This window comes from Geotrypetes seraphini, chromosome 11, assembly GCF_902459505.1.
Source record: "Geotrypetes seraphini chromosome 11, aGeoSer1.1, whole genome shotgun sequence".
In the NCBI taxonomy this organism is placed as follows: domain Eukaryota; kingdom Metazoa; phylum Chordata; class Amphibia; order Gymnophiona; family Dermophiidae; genus Geotrypetes; species Geotrypetes seraphini.
The window spans coordinates 64,635,293-64,661,567 of record NC_047094.1 but is presented as its reverse complement, the minus strand read 5'-3'; the positions used below and the strand labels follow the sequence as shown (position 1 = coordinate 64,661,567).

Genomic DNA, 26,275 nt, shown 5'->3' with positions numbered 1-26,275 from the left:
TTTTAGTTGACAGGCATTAGACCATTCCTCTAACTTTTGCAGATCCTTTTTCATATTTTCCACTCCCTCTTTGGTGTCTACTCTGTTACAAATCTTGGTATTATCTGTAAAAAGGCACACTTTTCCTTCTAACCCTTCAGCAATGTGACTCACAAACATATTGAACAAGATTGGTCCCAGCACCGAACCCTGAGGGACTCCACTACTCACCTTTCCTTCCTATGAGCGACTTCCATTAACCACCACCCTCTGGCGTCTATCCGACAGCCAGTTTCTAACCCAGTTCACCAATTTGGGTCCTAACTTCAGCCCTTGTTCAACATCCTCCTATGAGGAACCGTATCAAAGGCTTTGCTGAAATCTAAGTAAATTACATCTAGCATATGTCCTTGATTCAGCTCTCCGGTCATCCAATCAAAATATTCAATAAGGTTCGTTTGGCACGATTTACCTTTTGTAAAGCCATGTTGCCTCATATCCTGTAACCCAGTGGTTCCCAACCCTGTCCTAGAGAACCACCAGGCCAGTCGGGTTTTTGGGATAGCCCTCATGAATATGCATGATAGAGATTCGCATATAATGGAGGTGACAGGCATGCAAATCTGCCCCATGCATATTCATGAGGGCTATCCCAAAAACCCAACTGGCCTGGTGGTCCTCCAGGATAGGGTTGGGAACCACTGCTGTAACCCATTAGATTCAAGGAAGTACACTATCCTTTCTTTCAGCAACACTTTCATTATTTTTCCAACAATTGAAGTGAGGCTCACCAGCATACAACTTCCCTACTCTCTTTGAGTTTGCTATTGTGCAGTCCAGATGAGGTTGGCCAGGAGGTTGGGATTGTCTCTCTTTTAGAACAAGGGAAATACAGAAAAGGAATAGGCAGGTAAGGGAAAGGGGGCAGAACTAGAAGATAATACATTGTGTAATTTCCTGCATCAATAAGGTACAGTATACAAAATGTATTTACAAAACACTAGCACCTTCAAAAAGATATAAAAAGGATAGAGTAGGTCCAGATGAAGACTACTAAAATAGTATGTGGTCTTCATCATAAGGCATATGGGGACAGACTTAAAGATTTCAATCTGCATACTTTGGAGGAAAGGCGGGAGAGGAGAGATATGATAGAGAAGTTTAAATCAAAAAACTAGAAAAATGTTATTAGCCAAATGGTGGAAGTACCCACTGAAAACCGTATCACTCCTCTTTGGAAAAATGTGGTTGCTTCTGAGGCCTATTTCTTAATGATAAAGCTTCTGGTAGACCAGCAAAGTACCCCCATCAAACATATTAGTTTGGAATGAACCAAGAGGGAAAAGAGTCTTCCAAAGTGAAGCTTTGGAGACTACAGGGGAGGAAAGAAGCAAACAGATGCCCTCTACAACTTTCACCCCAGGAAGGGACAAAACTGAGATCACCTGTCAGATAAATCAGAATTTAAGCCCTTACAGTAGGGCCAGAGCTAGTCTGTAACACACTTACAATTCTCCATGTCAGTAACTGATTCCAGAAGGATGCGCCTTCTTCCAAACTGAAAAGGACACCTCCTGCAGCCAACAGAAGACATGAACACAAGTTACTTCACATGTTCACTTTCAATTTTTCTTTCCTAATCTATTTTATCAAAAACAGAAAACGAGAATAGACAAAGACCATAACCAGTCTGCCTATCCATATGAATTACTAAGCTCTAAAATCCTTTACTCCCCCCTCCAAAATCATTTGTACTTGTCCCATGGTTTCCTAGATTCAGATGATGTCCACTTAACCACCACCAGCTCCACTGGCAGGATAATCAATACATTCCCCACCCTTTTCATAAACAAATACTGTATTTTCTTAATTTTCCTTTCATCTTCATTATTTGATCCCTCAGTCCAGAGCTTCCTTTCCATTGAAAAAGCAATGGGGAATGGTAAATAGAATTCATTCCAAGGAAAAGGGCACTACCAATTGGTGTCACACAAGGATTAGCCCTAGTCTGGTTATTTTCAATATTTCTGTAAGTGATATTGTAGAAGTGCTGTAGGGAAAGTTTACCTCTGTGGGGATAACACTAAAGTCTACAATGGGGAAAACAACCACAACCTGGAAAAAGTGTAGAATACTTGAGAAGGGATCTAGCAAAACCCAAGTGATGGTTTAGAGTTTAGCAGCAAAGATTTTAATGCTAAAAACCCAGGGGTCATGCACTTTGGCTGCAAAATCCCAAGAGAATGTTACAGTATAGGGAGTACAAAAATATTCTATTAAATCCCACTCTCCACTAATTTGCTAAGAGTCACTAAACGATGAAAGAAAAAGCATCAGGTCACGGCGAGCATACAAAACATTGGCTTAAAGAAGAGGACTGTATGAGACCGAATGGCAAGAGACAGCTTTGAGATAACAAGCTTTATTGTGTAGAGATCTGGGTTCCATTTAACATTTGTTTGGCTATTAGTCACTTTTAACTAATGCTTTTTATGCCGATGATGTGGGCGGTGGTGGTGGAGCCAGTGACCTGAGGCTTTTTCTTTCGTCTTATAGTGACTCTTGGCAAATTAGTGGAGAGTTTGGAATTTAATTTTGGAATATTTTAATTTTGGAATATTTTTGTATTTCCTCCACTTCACTCTGTTGAAATTTTGCCTCACAGCACCAGATCATAACCCTAGTTCCAAATGAGCTGGAAGGTCAAGAAGAGGAGGAAGAAACTGCAAGATCATATAAAAAACAACTTAACTAACCCTTCCATCAATAAAAGCATTTAAGGAAAAGGGACTGAGATTTTTTCCTCATAACAAAATAGGAGAAAGCTCTTAGGAATTACAGCTACTCAAGAATAAAATTTCCAAGTTTTTCTAAGTAAAAATAAACAAAAGGGGCAATATTCAGTCAGCAGCAGCCAATGGTATTTAAGCCACTTATATTTTCATAATATGCATAAAACCAGGCATTGTGAGATACTTTTATAAGCAAAAAGCACAGTTACTTACCATAACAGGTGTTATCCAGGGACAGCAGGCAGATATTCTCATATGTGGGTGACATCATCCACAGAGCCCCGGTACAGACAGTATTAAAAGTGTACTGTCACTTTAAATTTTAATAAACTTTGCGACTTGCCTGCACCACACATGCATAAGTGCCTTCCCGCCTGATGTAGGCTCATGGTACCTCAGTTCCGTAAGCAAGCTAAGAAGCCAAACAGGGGAGGTGGGTGGGTTGTGAGATTATCTGCCTGCTGTCCCTGGATAACACCCATTATGGTAAGTAACTGTGCTTTATCCCATATTTTCACATGTGGGACTCCCTAGCTTTTAACAATGGGGTGGAGGGAGTGTTGGCCATTAAGAGAATAAAATTGGAATATTGATTGGCCGAAGTAACCATCTCATCTAGAAAGGGTTCCAGACAGTAGTAAGACGTTAACGTATGAACTGAAGACCAAGTAGCTGTTTTATAGGTTTCATCGATTGGAGTGGAATGCTAGAAATGACTAAAGCTGCCACAGCTGGGATCTTGTGCTGTTATACGACCCCCCGAGCTACAGCCTAGGCTGAGCATAGTAAAAGGCAATACAAAGTTCTCTTGATTACAAACCAACCAAAAATGTAGGCATCAAATAGGAGGAACCGTTGAGATGTTGGATGTGGCTTAGCCCGTTGAAAGAGAAAGCCATGGCTTGTTTACAGAATAAAGTATGAAGAGCTGTTTCTCCAGAGAGAGAATAAGGCTTGGGAAGAAAACTGGAAGCACAAAGATTGCTTCCAATGGGATTGTGTGACTAAATTCAGTAGGAATCATGGATAACAGCAGAAAACTACCGTATCCTGGTAGAAAGCTTAAAAGATGGGTAGGACACCAATGCTGAAAGCGCACTCACTAGACTTGCACAAGTGATGAGGATTAAAATAATCACCAAAGTGAAAAAGGCAAGATGCATAGAAAATATTGGCTGGAAAGGAGGGTTTCATAAGTCTGATGAGAACAACAGTAAGACCCCAAACCACTGGAAACGATTTTAGAGGTGGTAAGATATGGAAAATTCCCACATAACTTGTGAACACAAGAAAGAACAGTCAGAGAATTTTTGTCGATTGGCATGTGGAAAGCATCGAAAGTACTTAGGAAAATTTTGAATGAAGTAGTTTTAAGTCCTGAATTGGTTTAGAGGAGAAGGAAATCCAACATTAAATATATAGAAGAGCATGAAGCATCCTGATGAGGAAGAGTATACCATAATGAAAAGTAGGACCACTTTTGCTAGTAGGACCACTATGAAGACGGTTCTCTGGATGTTTCAAACATGATTCTGACAGGATCTGAAGATCAGCAATTGCTGAGGCTACAGATTGGGAAAATCAGTAGAAAAGCATATACCTCTAAAGGATGACGAGCAGATTGTCTGGAACCGAAGAAAGGCAGCATGTAATTTTGGGGAAACAGAAATAAGTTTATCTGAGGAGTACCCCAGAAGAGAGAACGCCTGATATAAGGTTGTGAAAATAAAGCATCCACTGATGTGGATGAAGAAATCTGCTCAGCGTGTCGCCACAGTATTCTGCGTTCCTAGAAGCTTTCAAAATATACTTGGAGCAACTGCTCAGTTCAAACTCTTTTGGTCTCCCAAAAAGGAATTAGAGACCCCATACTTTGTCTTTGGTGTATACTAGGGGAGCTTGAAGGGAAGATACTGTAGCGAAAAATCTGCAGAGTATCGAACACCGCTCTGCGTTCCAAGGGGTGCAAGTGGAACTTCTGCTCCTGAGTAGAGCTATGACTTTGTGTGGGTAGATTGGTCAGGTGAGCTTCACAAAAATAATTGGTGAGTTCAGGAGAGAACTTTTAGATGTGAAGGCATTTGCAACATGGAAAAGTACGAAGAGTATAGTTTCCAGTTAAAAATTGACAAGCTGGAAGCTAAAGAGATGGCAAAAACCAGAGGTGTTCTACAAGGAAGATGAAGAGAAAACACGGATTGCAGATGCCATGTTGAAAATGGGACTTGCCTTGATTCAATGTCCACTGCACTAACTGCTAATCCACTCTAAAGGCTCGATTGAGGTAATAGTAACATCCTTCTACTGGATTATATGGATGGAAGGTAAAAGACTTGATTGGAAAATGGAAGCAAAAGAAGTTGTCGTTGCTGAGTTAAGATTGTCCTGAGATGAATCACATCAAGCAGGGCCCCTATGAAGTTTAAAGCTAGAAAGGGCTGAAGTTAGGATTTTGGAAAAACCAACTTCGAACTCTCAGTACTGAATAAAATAGCATTGGACTTTGAAACCCTTGGATTCATAAAGTTGGTGCCAAAAATATCAGGCACTTGGTGAACAGTGTAAGAGAAAATGCCAGGCAGAATTTTGTAGTAAAAATGTTGATGGACTATACGGAACCACAGAACCAGTCCAGGTGCAGACAAAAGTGATATGTGGGTATAACCCTTTGTAATACCAGAGAGCATAGCTAATCATTTTGACCTAAGAATAACTGCAAGATCCCAGAGATAAAAGTTGAACATTTCTTGAACTAGAAATGTTGCATAGATTCTGTCATCTTTGGAAAGAGAAATATCTGAAGTAGAACTCCTAATTTTTCTGAAAAAGGGGGGGGGGGGTCGAACCTTCTGGACATATAGGTGGAGCAGAGCCTCCTTGTTCCAAAGAAGAAGAGACGTACTGAGAGCTAAAAATGGACTCCTCTGGATAGTTTGGAGGTATGACAACATGAAAAAACAGTAACCATCCTTTATGACTGAGAGAACTCACTGGTTGGGTCTTATCAAGGCCAATGCTGTTTGTAAAAATGAAGATGACTTCTGATTTGTAAAGAAGTAGCTAAGAAGGAGAAAAAGCAATGTTACTTACTGTAACAGTTGTTATCCAGGGACAGCAGGCAGCTATTCTCACTAGTGGGTGACATCATCCAACGGAGCCCCGATGCGGACATTTCACAAGCATACTTGCTTGTAGAAACTTTTAGAAGTTTCGAGTTGCCCACACCGCGCATGCGCGAGTGCCTTCCCGCCTGATGCACCAGGCGTGTCTCCTCAGTTCAGATAGCTAGCAGAGAAGCCAACCCAGGGGAGGTGGGTGGGACATGAGAATAGCTGCCTGCTGTCCCTGGATAACAACTGTTACGGTAAGTAACATTGCTTTATCCCAGGACAAGCAGGCAGGTATTCTCACTAGTGGGTGACCTCCAAGCTAACCACAATGGGATGGAGGGAGAGTTGGCAACTTAGGAGAATAAATTCTCTAACACTGTTTGGCCAAACTGTCCATCCCGTCTGGAGAAGGTATCCAGACAATAGTGTGAGGTAAAGGTATGAACCGAGGACCAAGTGGCAGCTTTACAAATCTCCTCAATCGGTGTCGATCTGAGGAAAGCTACAGAGGCTGCCATTGCTCTGACCTTATGGGCTGTGACTTTACTGTGAAGAGGTAATCCAGCCTGGGCATAGCAGAAAGAGATACAAGCCGCCATCCAGTTGGAGATGGTGCGCTTAGAGATAGGGCGTCCCAACTTGTTCGGATCGAAGGAGATGAAAAGTTGAGGAGCAATTCTGTGGGCTTGGTGTGTTCCAGGTAGAAAGCCAAAGCACGCTTACAGTCCAGAGTGTGAAGAGCTGATTCTCCAGGATGAGAATGCGGTTTCGGAAAAAACACAGGAAGAACAATGGATTGATTCAGATGAAATTCCGAGACCACCTTGGGGAGGAATTTGGGATGAGTGCGAAGGACCACCTTGTCATGATGAAATACTGTAAAGGGAGGATCCGCAACCAATGCATTAAGTCCACTCACTCGACGGGCAGAAGTGAGGCCAATGAGAAGCACCACTTTCCAAGTGAGAAATTTCAGAGGAGCCTTTTTAAGAGGTTCAAATGGAGGCTTCATAAGTTGAGAAAGAACAACATTGAGGTCCCAAACCACTGGAGGCGGTTTGAGGGGAGGATTGACATGGAAAAGTCTTTTCATGAATCTGGAAACCACAGGATGTGCAGAAAGAGGTTTCCCCCTAAAGAGGCTGGTGAAAAGCAGCAATCGCACTAAGATGGACTCTGATCGATGTAGACTTGAGACCAGAATAAGACAGGTGCAAAAGGTAGTCCAAAACAGAGGACAAGGAGGCATGTTGAGGTTCCTTGTGATGAGAAAAACACCAAGTAGAGAATCTAGTCCATTTCTGGGAATAGCATTGTCTAGTAGCAGGCTTCCTTGAAGCTTCCAAAACATCCCGCACAGCTGGTGAAAACTGAAGGGAAGTTACGCTGAAAGGAACCAAGCTGTCAGGTGTAGCGACTGCAGGTTGGGATGAAGCAGAGATCCCTAATGCTGCGTAAGCAGAGATGGAAACACTGGTAGTAGGAAGGGCTCCCTGCTGCTGAGTTGCAGAAGAAGGGAGTACCAAGGTTGCCTGGGCCACCGAGCAGCAATCAGAATCATGGTGGCCCAGTCGGACTTGAGCTTGACCAGAGTCTTTTGAATGAGAGGAAATGGAGGAAACGCATACAGAAAGAGATTCCCCCAGTTCAGAAGAAAAGCATCTGCCTCGAGACAATGAGGAGTATAGATCCTGGAGCAGAACTGAGGCAGTTTGAAGTTGTGGGGAGCTGCAAAGAGGTCTATTTGAGGTGTTCCCCACAGGGAGAAGATTTGATGAAGGGGCGTGGAGTGGAGAGTCCACTTGTGAGGCTGTAGAAGACGACTCAAGTTGTCTGCAAAGGCATTGTCCGCTCCCTGAATGTAGACAGCTTTGAGGAAGGCGTTGTGGCGGATCGCCCAATCCCAAACTTTCAGAGCTTCCTGACAAAGGGAGGCCGATCCCTTGCCTCCCTGCTTGTTGACATAATACATGGCGACCTGATTGTCCGTACGAATGAGGACCACTTTGTCGTGAAGTAGATGTTGAAAAGCAGAGACAGCATTGAAAATCGTCCTGAGTTCCAGGAGATTGATATGGCACAAACGATCCGCACTCGTCCAATAGCCCTGGGTGCGGAGCCCGTCCAGATGAGCCCCCCAAGCATAGTTCGAGGAGTCGGTCATGAGGACTTTCTGATGGGGAGGCATGTGAAAAAGCAAACCTCTGGAAAGATTGGAAGAGAGCATCCACCAGCGAAACGACTGCAGCAGAGCAGGAGTTGACTTGAATGTGACGAGTCAGAGGGTCGGATATCTGCGACCATTGGGAAGCTAGGATCCACTGAGGAATCCGCAGGTGAAGTCTGGCAAAAGGAGTCACGTGAACCGTAGAGGCCATGTGGCCCAGGAGCACTATCATGTGTCTCGCTGAGATGGACGGGTGAGGCGAGACCGAGTGACAAAGATGAAGAAGAGCCGCCAGGCGCTGAGGAGGGAGGAACGCTCTGAATTGAATAGTATCCAGAACAGCTCCAATGAAGGGGAGAGTCTGTGAAGGTTGAAGATGGGATCTGGGAAAATTGATCTCGAATCTCAGACTCTGTAGAAACCTAATTGTCTTCTGAGTGGCCTGGACGGCCCCCTGAGACGTTGAATCCTTGATGAGCCGGTCGTCGAGGTAGGGAAACACCTGCAGACCATGGTTCCTGAGTGTTCCCCACACCACAACCAGGCACTTGGTGAAGACTCTGGGAGACGAAGCTAGGCCGAAAGGAAGCACTCTGTACTGAAGATGAAGGTGTCCCACCCGAAATCTGAGGTATTGGCGGGAGGCTGGATGGATGGGAATATGAGTGTAGGCCTCCTTGAGATCCAGGGAGCATAACCAGTCGTTCTGCTCGAGGAGGGGATAGAGAGAAGCCAGGGTCAACATGCGAAACTTCTCCCTGATCAGAAACTTGTTGAGCACCCTGAGGTCCAAAATAGGATGCAGATCGCCCGTCTTCTTCAGAACAAGGAAGTACCAGGAGTAAAAACCCCTGTTCTGTTGGTCCACAGGGACTGGCTCGACGGCACAAAGCCGGAGCAAGGCCTGAGCTTCCTGAAGAAGAAGGGCGGTCTGGGTTAAGTTGGAAGGATACTCTCTTCGAGGATGTTCCGGAGGAACATGATGGAACTGAAGAGAGTATCCCTCCCTTACGATGGAAAGGACCCAGAAGTCGGTGGTAATAGTTGTCCATCGATGATAAAAATGATGGAGACGACCTCCGATGGGAAAAAGCGGGGAGGGCAGAACGATGGAAGTTATGTTCCCTACGAGACAGTCAAAAAGGCTGGGGAGCCTTGGGGGCAGCAGAAGGTTGAGGCTTTTGTTGGGGCTTCTGCTGATGCTGCCTGTTCACTGGCGGTCGAAGGGCGGGGGCCTGCTTCGGCGGGTAGCGCCGCTGATAAATCATAGGAGGACGAGCCGGATGAGAGATGGAAGGAGGATAGACTGAAAAGATTTTTCATGTTTGGATAACTTCTCCGTAGCTGCCTCGATGGACTCATCGAACAGGTCCGCCCCCGCACAGGGAACGTTCGCCAGTCTGTCCTGGAGATTCGGGTCCATATCGATGGTGCGAATCCACGCCAAGCGCCTCATGGCCACCGAACAGGGTGCCGCTCTGCCCGAGAGCTTGAAGGCGTCGTAAGACGATTGCATCATCTGCACGCAGAGCTGGGACAACGATGCCAGTACCTCTGAGTACTCGAAGCGAGCCTGAGAGTCCAGATAGGGTAAAAACTTTTGCAGGATTGAGAGGAAAAACTCGAAGTAGGTGGCAAAATGAAAGCTGTAATTGAGGACTCGAGAAGCCATCATCGAGTTCTGGTAGATGCCAAATCTGTCCATGGTTTTGCCCTCCCGGCCAGGAGGGGTGGAAGCATAGACCTGGGAGGGGTGAGACCGCTTCAGAGAGGATTCAACCAAGAGAGACTGGTGCGAGAGCTGTGCCCCGTCGAAGCCCTTATGGTGCACTGTGCAGTAGCGAGCATCCAACTTCCCCGGAATCGCCGGGATGGAGTACGGGGTCTCGAAGCACCTCATGAAGGTCTGGTCCAGAAGCTTGTGCAAAGGCAGGCGCAGAGACTCGGCAGGAGATTGAGGAAGATGCATCGTCTCCAGATACTCCTTCAAGAACTTGGAACCCGAATCCAGGGTGATATCCAGATCCACCGCCATCTGCCTCAGGAAGGACGAGAAGGACAACTGGTCCGCCAGAGCTGGGCCTCGAGGTGGGCTCGAAGACGATGAGGCGGCCTGGTCCGCTGATGTCGAGGACCGGCACGGAGAGAACGAACCCCTGCAGTCTTCAAGTTCCGGCATGGGAGGAGGGGGCGAGTATTCCAGAGAAAACTCCCGGAAAGGTTGCTTCCGACGAGGCGAGGCGTGTCTCGATGAATGCCTCGATCGATGTCCGGAGCTGTGTCGAGAAGCAGGCCTCGAGCGACGAGGTGAGTGACGCCCAGACGAGGCAGTCACCGAGTAGATGGGACTGGAGGACGTGGATCGAAGCATCAGAGGCTGAGACGAGGTCCCCCGAGGCGCTCCCCAAGGTTTGAGGCCCGGCATCGCCGATGAAGGATCCGGACCAGGCACCCATGGATTGAGGGTATCGGCTCCAAAGATGGCATGGGCAAAGACTCTGCTCCTTGCGAGACATGCCCCGAAGCCAGACCAGACACTCATCGAGACCCTGCTCCCAGCAGCGAGAGTGTGTGCCGAGGAGGCACCGGAGGCGGCTCGACCTCGCGGGAGGCTTCCGCGTGCCCAGGCTGGATCTTGGAGAGAAGCGTCGGCCCGATTTTGGTAGAGAGCTCGACAAATCGCTTCTCCATCAAGGCATGAAACGCCGCCGGCAAAAAGGGATCCACATCAGAAATGGGACCTCCTGCACGGAGGTCGGTCAGTCAGCCACCAGGGGGCTTGGATTTGGAGGCCTTGGGCACCTTAAGCACCACTGGAGGGATAGGAGGCTGCGCTATCTGACCCGAAGAGTCATCGGAAGGCACCGCAGCCTGCATTGAGGTCGAAGCCGGCACAAACGAGGCAGGCTTGAGCAGACTTGAGGCCAAAGATGTAGAATCAGAAGTTGAAGGCGTGGTGCTCTGGGAAGAGGGCAGTACCGGGGACGCCTCCATGCCAAATAGCGACTCCCACAAAATACAGCGACGCTTAAACGCACGTGCTGTGAGCGTGGAGCAAGGTTGGCACAATTTCAGAAGGTGTTGAGGCCCGAGACACTGAAGACAGCGTCGATGCGGGTCCGTCAACGAAACCGGTAACAGGCCGAAAAAGCTCCGCCGCAAGGTCGAAGCTGCAGGGCCGCGGCCACGCGACCTGCCCAGTCGAACGATTGAACAAAAAATTTTTTTTTTTAAAAACAAAACGTAACGGGAGCCAACAGGAATGAGCACAAAAAACCCAAACCCGCGGGCACAGAAGGCACAAAAAAGGAACTTCACGCAGAGAGTTCAAAGGCAAACTTCTCAGCTCCGCGGAAGAGAAAGAACTGAGGAGACACGCCCGGTGCATCGGGCGGGAAGGCACTCGCTCATGCGCGGTGTGGGCAACTCAAAACTTCTAAAAGTTTCTACAAGCAAGTATGCTTGTGAGATGTCCGCATCGGGGCTTCGTTGGATGACGTCACCCACTAGTGAGAATACCTGCCTGCTTGTCCTGGGATAACAGCAGTTATGCTTAACCTAATACACAGAAAAATTTAGGCCTAAGCTTTTTGAGTATTATTTTTGCTTCTTGTGCAGTGACAGTCCAGAAGCAGAAGAATGCAGAAGCATATCAGAGTGGATATGAATAAGAATGCTTCGAAGTATGAGGTGTAGACCCTGGCCTGTTTAAAGGTCATTGCCATCTTTGAGAGGCCCTCTCCATAGAATCGCCAACGCTTCCCTTAAACATTGGATTAAGTACATAAGTAGTCGCCTCCGCCGGGGCAGACCAGAGGTCCATCCTGCCCAGCGGTCCGCTCACGCGGCGGCCCATCAGGCATATTGCCTGAGCAGCAGTCCCTGACTAATTTTATGCCTACCTCTACACTTATCTCTAAACCTTCCACTGCTCTTATCTGTACCCCTCAATCCCTTTGTCCTCCAGGAACCTATCCAGGTCTTCCTTGAAACCCTGTACTGTGCTATTTCCTATCACGGCTTCAGGAAGGGTGTTCCATGTGTTCCCCACCCTCTGTGTGAAAAAGAATTTCCTTGCGTTTGTTCTAAACCTGTCCCCCTTCAATTTCATCGAGTGACCCCTTGTTCTTGTGGTTTCTTTCAAATTGAAAAATCTGTCCATGTCAACCTTTTCGATGCCCCTCAGGATCTTGAAGGTCTCTATCATATCTCCTCTGAGTCTCCGCTTCTCCAGGGAGAACAGCCCCAGCCTCTTCAGTCTGTCATTCTGATGTGTTTGATTCTTGGGTGAGTGAGTGTTTGTGGTGTGTCTGCTGGGGTGAGGGCTGGGCGCCCTGGCAGCAGTTTTTGTTTATTCTGCTTGCTAATCCTTTCCGCAGGGGCCCGTGAGAGCTAAGAGGGGACTTCGCTGTGTCTCATGGAATGTTTCCGGGATAAACTCCCCAGTTAAACGAGCAAAGATCCTTTAGTGTCTGGCCCGCCATCAGGCAGACATTGCTGGTTTACAGGAGACTAAATTCTCTTCGCTTGAGCATGCTAAACTCAAGCGTTCGTGGGTTGGTCAGTGTTATCATGCCTCCTCATCCAAAGCTAAGGCAGGGGTGGCTCTTCTTATTCATAAGTCTGTACCTTTTACTATGACCAAGGTCATTTCTGATCCAGAGGGATGCTATGTGTTGGTTCAGGGTATGCTCCATCAACAGCGGGTACTCCTAGCCTCTGTCTATGCTCCTAATGTGGCACAGCGTTCCTATTTCAAAAGGCTTTTGGGTACTCTTCTCCCTTTACAATCTCAGTTCTCTGCTCCTCTGGTTCTTTTGGGGGACTTTAATTCTGTACTTGACTCCAGTCTGGATTGTTCTGGGGGGTCTTCACGCACTTCCCCTAGATCTGATAATGGACTGCAGTCTTTTATACAGACCCTGGATCTGGTGGATGTGTGGCGTACTCTACATCCTGGGGACCGTGATTTCACTCATATTTCTAAGGTACATCACACATCTGCTAGGATTGACTATACTCTCCTTTCCCGTTCTTCTTTTCACTGTGTCTCTGGGGCGTCTATTGGGGCCTTGGCTATTTCGGACCATGCTCCGATATGGCTTGACCTGCTGCTGGGGGGGTGGGGGGTGGGACTCGGGGGGGGGTGGATATAGATGGAGATTTCCTGCAGCTCTTTATCATGACCCCGATTTTTCCTCCTTTCTCATCAAGTCCTGAAGAGATTTTGTTTCATTCAATGGGGAGCATGTGGAGGATGGGGACCTTTTTTGGAGTACGGCTAAGGCGGTATTGCGGGGGGCCATTATAGAATATAGCTCCCGTAAGCGTAAGATTTTAGCTTCTAAGATTTTGGATTTAGAACGGAGGGTTAAAATCAGCCATCAGTTGTTTATTCGTTCTCCCACCACACAACATCAGCATGACTTTTATACTGCCCAAACGGCTTTCAATACCTTATTGCATGAGCGGGCGCGTAATTCTTTATTTCATTCCAAATATAAATTTCATAGGTTTGGTAATAGGCCTGGCCGAATGCTTGCCAATTTGACTAAGGGTTGGAGAGGTCCTACTTTGATCTCTTCCCTGCGCTCTGCTCCGGGACAGCTTGTGACTCAGCAATCGCAGCTGGAGGCCCTTTTTGTTCAATATTATCAAAGACTATACACGGCAGAGGTCGTGGATAAGGCTCAGTTGATTGAGGACTTCCTTGATTCTCTGGCATTACCCATCTTGCCGGCTGTCGCTAGTGAGGTTTTGAACCTCCCTATTTCTTGGGAAGAGGTTCTAGGTGTTGTGAAGAGGCTTCCCCTGGGTAAGTCTCCGGGACCCGATGGGTTCAGTGGTGAATTTTTCAGGCTTCTTAGTGGCTACATTGTGGACCCGCTCTGTCGCTATTTTAATCAGGCCATTGAACATGGCTCCTTTCCCGAGCTGGCTAATCAGGCTCTTATTACAGTTCTGCCTAAGCCGGAAAAGGACCATAGCCTGGTCGAGTCCTACCGCCCTATTTCCCTTATTAATGTGGATTTAAAAATACTGGCCAAATTGTTAGCGGACCGCCTGTCTCCTTATTTACCCACCTTGACACAGGAGGATCAGGTCGGTTTTGTGTCGGGCAGGCAGGCGGGACATAATGTATTCAAACTTTTGTTGGCTATGGCACATTGTGATCACCATCGAATTCCTTCTCTGGTCATTAGTTTTGACTCGGAGAAGGCATTCGATCGGGTCGAATGGGCCTTTCTTTTTCCGTTATTGGCTAGATATGGGATCTCAGGGTTCTTCATGCAGGCCTTACGAACCTTGTATTCCAACCCGGCGGCAGTGGTGCTAGTTAATGGTTGTCCCTCCTCAGTATTTCGACTGGAGAGGGGGACTAGGCAGGGTTGCCCGTTGTCCCCACTTTTATACATCTTGTTTTTGGAGCCTTTATTGATCCGGCTTCGGCATCATCCGGATCTCTCAAGGGTGGCGGTGGGCGGCTCATCGATCCGCTGCATGGCTTTTGCTGACGACATTATGATTATCCTTACGGACCCGAAGAAGGCTCTAGGTCCTTTATTGGATCTCTTTCATAGTTTTGGGGAGCTCTCTGGATTGAAGCTTAATGTCTCTAAATCGGAGGCTATGGCTTTACATCTTGATATCGATGCGGTGTGGCCTCTTTTTCCACTGAGAGCGACACCTCTCCAGGTTAAATATTTAGGGGTCTATGTACCTTCAGCTCTGAATCAGTTGTATGAGGCTAATGTGGGGCCCTTACTTAAAAAAACGGTTGAGCTCCTACGTCTTTGGGATGCACTCCCTCTCTCTTTGTCCGGGCGTATCTATTTGTATAATATGATGCTGGTGCCTCGATGGTTGTATTTTCTGCAGAACCTTACCCTTATGGCTGAAACGTAGGGATTTGGATGTTTTGTATAAAGCATTGCGGACCTTTTTGTGGGGTGGCAGAAGGCCTCGCCTACCACTTCATGTGTTAATGTTACCTCTCTCTATGGGTGGATTTGGTCTGCTTGATCTTCAGCTTTATAATTTGGCCTGTGGGCTGAGGGTTCTCCGTGATTGGTGTCTTGAAAGTTCAGTTGCCCTAAATTATCCACTAGAAAAGGATTTGTTGGGACTGGTGGCGGGGTTGTATGTCCTTCATGCTCCTTCTATCCGTTTGCCCCTGCCTATATGGACTCATGTTGTTTGGGCCTATATGCGTTGGGGATGGAAACTCTTGTGTAGGAAGTTTCTTTGAACTTTAGTGAGACACCGTTTCTTCCCTTGGTAGGAAATCTGGACTTTACTCCGGGTTCGGAGATTCGCACTTTTAGTATTTGGTATGCCCGGGGCATTAAAAGAGTGGGGAACCTTCTACATGAGCAGGGGCGTCTGCTTACCCCCTCGGAACTTCAATCCTTATACAACCTTGACACTGTTAATGTGTTCGGGTACTTTCAGGTGCGTCATTATATTTCCAGCCTAGACACATTGGGGGTGACAGCTCACAGTGCTGATCGCTTGGGTCGGTGTCTGGCTTTATGGGAACCGGTGGACCCTAAGCTGAGCTATTATATCTCGACCTTACTGACCTTGTGTCCTGATACTCAGACTGGTCACTTGGCACGCGCCTGGAGCCAGGACTTGCAGAGTGACATCTCGCCGGATGTGCTTTCCCATGGTTTTGGCAGCATTGCGGCTGTTTCTTGGAGTATGATTCATCGGGAGCAGGAATATAAGTTGTTGCATAGAGATTTCATTTCACCAGTCCGAGCCTTTCGAGCGGGTTTCGCTGACAGGGATACTTGCCCTAAGTGTGCCTCTCCTGAAGCCACGTTGGGGCATATGTTTTGGACCTGCTCCTGTATACAGCGGTTTTGGTCCCGGGTTTGGCCTTATCTTCGTTCGTTCCTGCCGAATTTTCCAGCTTGTTCTCCTTTGATTGCTCTTTTTTATGTACTGGATGGGATGGGATCTCTGCCCGGAGGGCACCGTTTGTTTGTCCAGAAAGCTTTCTTACTGGCCAAACGGGCGATTTTAGTGTGCTGGCGGGAGCAGGCTATCCCAACGGTGGTACAATGGCAACGTTCACTCTTTGAATTGGCCTTGCTGGAGCGCCGGGCTGTGTCCGGTAGGGTTCCCCGTAGTTGGGATCGTTTTCAGGAGATTTGTGAGGCTTATTGGACGGCTTTGCCGCACCGTTCTAGGAGTTTACTGCTTAACTCATAGGATATGGGGGACTGCACCTCTTTCTTTCTATTCTATTCTGCTCTCTGGCACTTGTTGCTTGTTTCCTCCCTCACTCATACATACCTGTGTTTTTTCTGACATCTTTCTTCTTGTTGTGCCATCCACATGGGAGGGGGGGGGGGCTGGGTGGGTAGGTTGGGTATCTTTGGGGTGATATTTGTAAAATGTTTTCTGAGCACTTGATTCTTTATGGCACTGTGTGACTGTTGTATTCCTAGTTGATGCCTTGTACTTAGGGTTTGCCGTGGTGTATTATTGCTCTTTTGGCACGGCTGCCTTTTGTTGTGTTCTGTGTTTTTTCTTGATTTGCTCAATAAAATATATTTCAAAAAAACCCCATTGGATTCTGGCTAATGAATTTTGGAGATTGATGTCTATATCAGAGACTCTTTATCATAGCTCCTGACATAGGAGATGTTCTAGATGACATCTCAAAAGCATTATAGTCTGCCCTTGCTACATACTCTCAGGTCTGTACAAGAGCATGAATTGTTTGCTGATATTCTGCAAGATGCTCAGACAGAATATATTGCTCAAGTCAGGCAAATGGCCACTAATTGTTTGAAATACAAACGATATGTAAAACTGTAAGTAAGGATCCTGCTCGCCAGCACAGAGTCCAAAATAATCTGTAGTAAGGCCCTCACACCCTGTAGGCAGTGAAAAATGTGTTAAGGCTGATTTCACATAGCAATGATTTATAGTAAAGCTGTGACCTTATCAAATTGTGGAGAAGAACAGATTCTGTAAATAGAATCCAGTTATCTTGGAGCCACCATGATAAAGGCCTTTACAAGAAGTGTCTCTTTAAAATTGCCATGCAAGGTTAACTTAAGGAGCTGCTTGGGAGGTTCAGTATAGTCCAAAGCAGCGGTCTCAAACCCTTTGCAGGGCCACATTTTGGATTTGTAGGTACTTGGAGGGCCTCAGAAAAAATAGTTAATGTCTTATTAAAGAAATGACAATTTTGCATGAGATAAAACTCTTTATAGTTTATAAATCTTTCCTTTTGGCTAAGTTTTAATAATAATATTGTAATTTATAGCTAAAGAGACATATGATCAAGAAACTGTTTTATTTTACTTTTGTGATTATGATAAACATACCGAGGACCTCAAAATAGTACCTGGCAGACCACATGTGGCCCCTGGAACGTGTGTTTGAGGCCACTGGTCCAAAGCGTCCAAGTATTGAACACTGGGACCAACGTCAGCTTCCAATGAGATAAATAGGGCTTTGCTGTAACTATCTAACATACCTGGGAAATACAGGTCTGTCTGGAGAAAACCTTTTTCAGGAAGGCTGAAAGTATGCCAGAAGACTCAGCCAGATAAAGCCTGCCTTATACGCTTGGAAGCATGAGATAGATATGATGAGGTTGTGGCAACAAAGAGAGCATCAATGCTTCGAGGTACCGCGAGTCTACATCAGGCCGGAAGGCACTCACAATGTTTATTAAAATTTAAAGTGACAGTACACTTTTAATACTGTCCGTACCAGGGCTCCATGGATGACATCACCCACATGCGAGAATAAGATGTATGCTTGTCCTGGCAAAAAAGTGTGGCTGGTGCTGAAGATAAGGAGCAGCCAAGCTGGAAGGAAGACAGTGTCCGACGGTTGAGGTAACTGCTTGGGATCCCCGACTGACCAGAAAGGCTTCCCTCTGACGTCAGCTCTGACATCGGAGGGAAGCCCTCCAGTCGGCTTCGGTGGAGGGGGGCCAGGTGCAAGGCTGGGGGACTGCCGGACACGCAGGAAATAGGGAAGGAAGGTGCCTGCTGGACTTGAAGGCAGCTGTAAGTGCGAGGGGAGTTGCCAGTGCTGATCCAGCTTCAGCGGCAGGGGGCATGGCCAGCTAGACGGCCCTGAATAAGTAAGGGAGTGAAGGGATAATGTGGGACAAAGGAAGAGGGGGGAGAAGCGAATTGGGACATGGGAGGGGCATGAATTTGGGACAAAGGTTGGAAGGCAGGGAGGGGGATATGAACTCGGTACACAGAAGGAAGGGAAGAGGCATGAACCTGGGACAAAAGGGAGGGAAATAGAAAGGGAGAATTGTTGGGGATGAGTGTGTAAGTGAGAGGAAAAGATGGTGCACATAGGGAAAGGAAGAAAGATAATAATAACTTAATAACTTTATTTTTGTATACCGCCATACCCAGGGAATTCTAGGCAGTTCACATCAATTAAACAGATTTACAAGAGTTACAATTAATCAGATTTACAAGCAACAAAGTCAATGAAGCAAGCATGAAGGTGTTGTACAAGTCATTGGAGTTAGCAGGTTGGGAGAGAACAATAAGAGGGAGTAAAGTGAGAGTTCAGATCGTTGGTGGGAGGGGTGAGAAAAGTGGAAGAAGGGGGATTAGGGATTCTGTCCATTGAATAAATGAGTTTTGAGTAGTTTTCGGAAATCGAGGTAGGTGGGGGCCTCGAGCACAATTTGGGTTAGCCATGGGTTCTGTTTGGACGCCTGGAAGGTGAAGATTTTGTCGAAGAACCTTTTGAGGTGACATAGTTTTAGGGAGGGGAAGGCGAATAGATTGATTCTGCGGGAGTTCTTTTTGTTGCAGTTCAGGTTGAAATGAGGGATGAGGTAGCTCGGAGATAGACCAAATACAGTTTTGTAGCAAAAGCACGCAAACTTGAATAGGATTCTAGATTCAAAAGGTAGCCAATGTAGTTTGTGGTAGAAAGGGGTGATGTGTTCCCATTTGTTCAAGCCAAATATGAGGCGGACGGCGGTGTTCTGGATCAGTTTCAGTCTCCTGATGGTTTTCTTCGTGGGCCCAAGTAAATGATATTGCAGTAGTCTAGGATGCTGAGAATGGAGGATTGTACTAACAGGCGGAATGAGGTGTCATCAAAGTATTTTTTTATGGTACATAGAACATAAGAACATAAGCAATGCCTCCACTGAGTCAGACCCGAGGTCCATCGTGCCCAACAGTCCGCTCACGCGGCGGCCCAACAGGTCCAGGACCTGCGCAGTAGCCCCCTATCTATACCCCTCTATCCCTTTCTTTAGCAGGAAATTGTCCAATCCTTTCTTGAACTCCAGTACCGTACTCTGTCCTATTACGTCCTCTGGAAGCGCATTCCAGGTGTCCACCACCCGCTGAATAAAGAAAAACTTCCTAGCATTTGTTTTGAATCTATCCCCTTCCAATTTTACCGAATGCCCTCTTGTTCTTATATGTTTTGAAAATTTGAAGAATCTATCTCTCTCTACTTTCTCTATGCCCTTCATGATCTTGTAGGTCTCTATCATGTCTCCTCTGAGTCTCCGCTTTTCCAGGGAGAAGAGCTCCAGCCTCTCCAATCTTTCAGTGTATGAAAGGTTTTCCATGCTCTTAATCATTCGTGTCGCTCTCCTCTGGACCCTCTCAAGTATTGCCATATCCTTCTTTAGGTACGGTGACCAATACTGAACACAGTACTCCAGGTGCGGGCGCACCATTGCCCGATACAACGGCAGGATGACTTCTTTTGTTCTGGTCATAATACCATTTTTAATAATACCCAACATTCTGTTTGCCTTCTTCGCGGCTGCTGCGCATTGCGCCGTTGGCTTCATTGTTGTATCCACCAATACACCCAAATCTCTTTCAAGGTTACTTCCCTCTAATACTAATCCCCCCATTTGGTAGCTGAACATCGGGTTCTTTCTCCCTATATGCATGACCTTGCATTTCCCTACTGACCTTGCATTTCCAGAGCACCGAGATGCATTTCCTGACTGTAATATCAGTTTGTTTTTCAAGGGTTAGATGTTTGTTTAGGGTGACTTCCAGTACTTTTAAGGTTTGTTTAAGGGGGAAAGCCGTTCCTTTCACTTGAATTGTGGCGTCTTTGATTTTGTCATTGCGGGTAGCTAGGAAGAATTTGGTTTTGTCTGGGTTTAATTTTAGTCTGTAGGATAGCATCCAGAGTTCTCTCTGGGTAAGTGAGCTTGAAAGAGAGGTGAGCAGCTCGGGTGTGAAACTGGTTAGTGGGATGACTATTGTAATTGTAGATGAAGAATTTGAGGAAAATTGTTGGGCATAGAGAGAGAGAGAGAGAGAGGAGTGAGGTAGATATATATGGGGAAGAGAAGGATGAGAGGGAGAAATGTTGGTATAGAGGGAACAGAGGGACAGATTGAAGGAGATGCAGGGAGGAGGAATATTGGACATAGTGATGGATGGAGAGGTGTGGTATGGTGCTGGAGAGAGGTGATAGAAGGAGAAATGTTGGGCATGGGCTGGTGGGCAATAGTGAAAAGTGCTGCAAGTGATCCTGGGGATGAGAGAGGGAAAAATGTTGGATATGACAGTAGAGGGAGTGGGAGAGATGCTACATGGATCTCTCTTTTTCCCCACTCCCTGTACACAGGGGGAGGGGATCATAGAAAGGTGAGATGATGAAGGCAGGGAGATGGGCACAGGGAAAATACTAGAAAGGGATGTATGGGAGACAGAGAAAGGAGATGCTGAACATGGGGAACAATACATACATAAAAATAGAAGATGGATGGTGAGTATGAAGAAAGAAGAAATGTCAAATGGTCACGAGACCCTGGCAAGTGAGTTAAGAGAAGGCAAAAGAAAAGAGACCAATGCCTGAGACCAACATGAATTGAAGAATAAAATGACGAGACAACGAAAGGTAGAAAAAAAATAACTTTATTTTCTATTTTGTGATTAGAATATATCAGATTTGAAATATATATCCTGCTAGAGCTGGTGTTAAATAGGAGAACAAATCTCCCCTGACCCTACCCAAAAAGAAGGGTGAGGGGAAAAGGCAGCTCAAACCAAAACCCCCTACTGGTGTTAAGACATAACTGGGGACTGCAAAGCCCATGCTGTGCTTCGTTAGCTTCCAGCTGGCTTAGGGCTCTCTCTGACTAGGGGGCAGTTGCACTCCCCTAACACTATTCTCATGTCATGTGTAACTGCGGTATTCTGTTAGCATGATATATTAGTGTAGCATTCTGTAATAATTTGGCTTATTCAGTTTTCTTGATAGTAGAGAGGATATATGTGAAGGGGAGGGGAGACAGGGGTTTTGTTGATCCTTGCTCTGTATTATTTGTATTTATAAAATGACAATTGTACAGACTATTGTTTCTTTTTATACTTTAATAAAATAAGGTCAATATAAAATCATAACTATTTGAGGCTTGTGCAGATGGGATCAGATGGTATGTGGGGACAGGGCGGGAAATGAGTCATGGGGATGAGGACTGAGCTTGCAGTGTTGGGGCAGAGACGGGGACCAAGTTCATGGGGACGGGGACCGAGCTGCAGGGATGGGGCGGATATGGGGGACTAAATTTTTCTTTTATACTCACATCAATACCCTATATGGAACTGACAAAAAACTCTGCAACACTAAAAGGCCTCAATCAAACACACCATACATTCACACACCTACAAGTGAAAGATAAGCAAGAAAAAAAAGAAAGAAGTGGAGTTTTTTGCCAGATGAAGCAGACCTGAGGCTTTTTCTCCACTTCTTTCTTTTTTTCTTTCCTGCTTATCTTTCACGTGTGGTTGTGTGAACGCTTGGTGTGTTTGATTGAGGCCTTTTAGTGTTGCAGAGTTTTTTGTCAGTTCCATATAGGGCAGGGGTAGGGATCTCCGTTCCTCGAGAGCTATATTCCAGTCGGGTTTTCAGGATTTCCCCAATGAATATGCATTGAAAGCAGTGCATGCAAATAGTTCTCATGCATATTCATTGGGGAAATCCTGAAAACCCGACTGGAATACGGCTCTCGAGGACCGGAGTTCCCTACCCCTGATATGAGTTTAAAAGTAGAATTCACAGACCCTGATCCCTAGGTGAGTGTGTAGTGGTACAAAATTTTTCCCCATGTCATTCTCTATTAAAGATATCAATATGTATACTTTGGAGGAAAGGCAGGAGAGGGGAGATATGATGGAGACATTTAAATTCCTAAGTGGCATAGATGCGCATGAGATGAGTCTTTTTCAATTGAAAGGAAGCTTCGGATCTAGAATGTAAAGGATGAAATACTTTTTATTTTTTATTACAGAAAGGTTAGTAGATACGTGGAATAGTCTCCTGGTAGAGGTGGTGGAGACAAAGACTGTGTCCTAATTCAAGGAAGCGTGAGACAGGCACATGGGGTTTGTTAGGGAGAGGAGATAGTGGATCCTGCGGATGGGCCATTTGGCCTTTATCTGCCATCCTGTTTCTATGTATCTTATTTGAAAATTTGGATATTTTATGTGGACTTAAAAATACAGGGGTAAAATTGCAGTTAGGTTTTCTAAGGATTTGCTAGGGTCTAGTATGTGTTTATTTGTCCATCATCATACCTTCCTAATTTCCAGCAGGAACTAAAGGCTAATATTTACTGTTTCTAATAGTAATAATTACTTAAAAGCAGACACATATGTATGAGCATCACATGAGAATCTCTGTGCTTTCAATGGGAAAGCCATCTTACAACAATCTTCCTATTAATGGTTACACGATATTCAATCAAGCCCTCAAATATTCACAGAGTCAGCTCAATACACAGCAAAAAGTCTTAATGTGCATATAATATCTATATGAGGTCTTTAGGGGTATCAGACTGCCCTACAAACAGCATTGTTTGTTAAGGGATTAATTCTTCATTTGCCCCGTGGTACCTCCTCCTCCTCGTTTTTTTTTCAATTCTTATTATTTTATAATCTATAATTGTGCATATTTCATTATTTGAAAGTACTTAGCTTTCAGCCTTGCATTCATTCCCCCGAACGCCAACGCGTTTCGAATTCTTTATCAAGGCGACTTGGGGGAAACTGAAAACCAAGAAACAATACAATTAAAACTTGATTTTTCAAATAGGAAAAGTATTCAGGGGGACTAAAAACATTACCCTCCACTGCTTCAATCACAATTGCTTACCTACTACTCTAAAGTACACATCATACAGCCGACGGATCTCACACAAAGCAACCCGCGGCACCCTAACTCTGGAATTTAAATAATCCCTCCTATATGACGACATTTCCGGAGTAACTACCTTATCTACGCTAAACACAGAATTAAAGGGACCTGCCACATACTAAAGGTCCACTTGAGCTAGCCAATCTGATGATTCGTTAAGTCCCTTAGGTGACATAGAATCTAATTTAAACATCCACTGGAGTTCACAACGGTTTAACCTCCATACAGTGTTACCTCCCTCCCATCCTACTATAATGCGATCCAGAACTCGCCATTTCAGATCTTTTAAAGTATGTCCACAACTTATCCAGTGGCGGACTAAAGGGGATGATTCGTTGTGAGTGTGAACTCTAAATTTGTGCTCCGTTAAACGAACACGTATGGAGCGAGTAGTCCGACCCACATACAGCTTGAGGCAAGGGCACTGAACTACATAGATGACATTATCAGAATTACAAGTAGTATTATGCTTAGTGACAAACACTTCCCCTGTGCTAGGATGAGTCCACGCTTCCCCTGATATAGTATATATGCACCATTGGCATTGGCCACAAGGAAGGTGATTCCCACAAATTAAAGGTGTATTTTCCTGTAGTTTATTATGGTTTATATATTCACCTATATTTCTTCTTCGCCTATAAGAACATATAGGATGATCTTCCAAGGTAGGAATTGCCAACCTAGGAATGTGCCAATGTTTCATGATGATTTGGGTCACACGATGGGTAAGGGTAGAATACTCCTGGACAAAGGCCACCGTCTCCAAAGGATTGACATCCTTTGTGTTATCCTGCAATAACCACTCTCAATGTGCATATTTCGCTCTTTTGTAAGCATTTCTTACTACTTCATTGGGGTATCCTCGCTGATAAAACCTAATTTTCATATTTTTGGCTTGTGCACGAAAATCATCTATAGAATCACAGATCCTTCTCAGCCTCAAGAATTGACTAATAGGCAAACTTCTCTTTAAACTTTCAGGGTGAAAACTGTGAAAGCGTAAGAGGCTGTTACGATCTGTTCCTTTTCTGTAAAGCGTAGTTGATAAGTGAGTGGCCCCTTTTCTCACTAAAATATCCAAAAACGGAATCTCTTTATGTAGTATCATAACAGTAAACTTGATGTTGTTGTCCAGGACATTCAACGCATCAACAAACTGAACAAGATCTTCCTCAGTTGAAGTCCATATACAAAATATGTCATCTAAGAACCTCTTCCAGATTTTCACATGTTTGAAACCAGGCATTTGATAAATCTGGTGCTCCTCCAGATCTGCCATAAACAAGGCAGCTAGAGAGGGCACCAGACGCCCCCATGGCTATCCCATGTTTTTGAAGATAGAATTCATTATGAAACCAGAAATAACTTTGGGTTAACACAAGAGTAGCCATTTCCATGAGTACGTCCAAAGATAAATGAGGACGTATCGTCTGTTCCATGAATATTTGTCTTACCAGAGCTAGAGCTCTGTCCATGGGGATCATTGTATACAGAGCTGTAACGTCCAATGTAACCAATATCCAATGTGGTTCTAATGCTTCTATTCCAGCAATTATTCTAAGCATGTGAGTAGTATCTTTAATAAATGATCTGATGGAAGAGACCTTCTGCTTTAAAAAAATGTCCAGAAATTTAGACAAGGGCTCCAAAAGGGAGTTCCGCATGGATACTATGGGGCGTCCAGGGGGATTAGAAAGATTTTTGTGTATTTTTGGAAGAAAATATATGATAGGAGTGACATGAAAACTTGGATTCAAAAAAGCAGCCTCTCTAGAGGTGATCATTTTTAATTTATAAGCTTTTGACACCAAGGTAGAAATAGTGCGTTTTAATTCTCCTGCAGGATCCGCTGGTAAACGTTGATAGAAGCACGTATCATCCAACTATCAGTGCGCCTCACATAGATATTGTTCCTTAGACCACACAATAATGGCTCCACCTTTATCAGCTCGAGAAAACATCTTAAACGTGTCATTTCGTAATTCCTGTAGAGCACACAATTCAGTATAAGACATATTGAATTGAGGTTGAATATGAGTCATATGTCGTTCTACTTCCTCTACGTCTGCAAGCACTAAATCACAAAAGGTAATCAAATTGGGATGCAAAGGAGAAGGAGGACACCAACTTGACTTATTAGATATCAACGTGCCATCATTATAAGATTGATGGTCCTGGAAAAACATCTTAAGGTGCAATTTTCGTAATAAGCTGTAAATCGATAGTCGGGTGTTGAAGGCATCATATCTGGCTGTAGGGACAAAGCCAAGTCCAAGGTTTAATACTTTCTCCTGTGTCGGGCTCAGCACAGAGGCAGTTAGATTTACTATGGCTGATTGGTCCGTAATTGTGACTTGGTCTGAGGGCCCTGGACATATCCCTGTTGTTTATGGCAGATCTGGAGGAGCGCCAGATTTATCAAATGCCTGGTTTCAAACAAGTGAAAATCTGGAAGAGGTTCTTAGATGACATATTTTGTATATGGACTTCAACTGAGGAAGATCTTGTTCAGTTTGTTGATGCGTTGAATGTCCTGGACAACAACATCAAGTTTACTGTTATGATACAGCATAAAGAGATTCCGTTTTTGGATATTTTAGTGAGAAAAGGGGCCACTCACTTATCAACTACGCTTTACAGAAAAGGAACAGATCGTAACAGCCTCTTACGCTTTCACAGTTTTCACCCTGAAAGTTTAAAGAGAAGTTTGCCTATTAGTCAATTCTTGAGGCTGAGAAGGATCTGTGATTCTATAGATGATTTTCGTGCACAAGCCAAAAATATGAAAATTAGGTTTTATCAGCGAGGATACCCCTATGAAGTAGTAAGAAATGCTTACAAAAGAGCGAAATATGCACATTGAGAGTGGTTATTGCAGGATAACACAAAGGATGTCAATCTTTTGGAGACGGTGGCCTTTGTCCAGGAGTATTCTACCCTTGCCCATCGTGTGACCCAAATCATCATGAAACATTGGCACATTCCTAGGTTGGCAATTCCTACCTTGGAAGATCATCCTATATGTTCTTATAGGCGAA

At 45.2% G+C, this 26,275-nt stretch overlaps 1 protein-coding gene across 2 annotated transcripts in view; it reads right to left on the bottom strand.

Annotated features, from left to right (window-relative positions):
- The window catches only part of CLCN7 (chloride voltage-gated channel 7), a 279,608-nt gene that overhangs the window by 106,862 nt on the left and 146,471 nt on the right, over positions 1-26,275 (bottom strand). For both annotated transcript variants that reach the window (XM_033914321.1, XM_033914322.1), the window contains one exon: positions 1,489-1,553. In XM_033914321.1, coding sequence (XP_033770212.1) covers positions 1,489-1,553 — 65 coding nt within the window. The remainder of the gene's footprint in view (positions 1-1,488; positions 1,554-26,275) is intronic.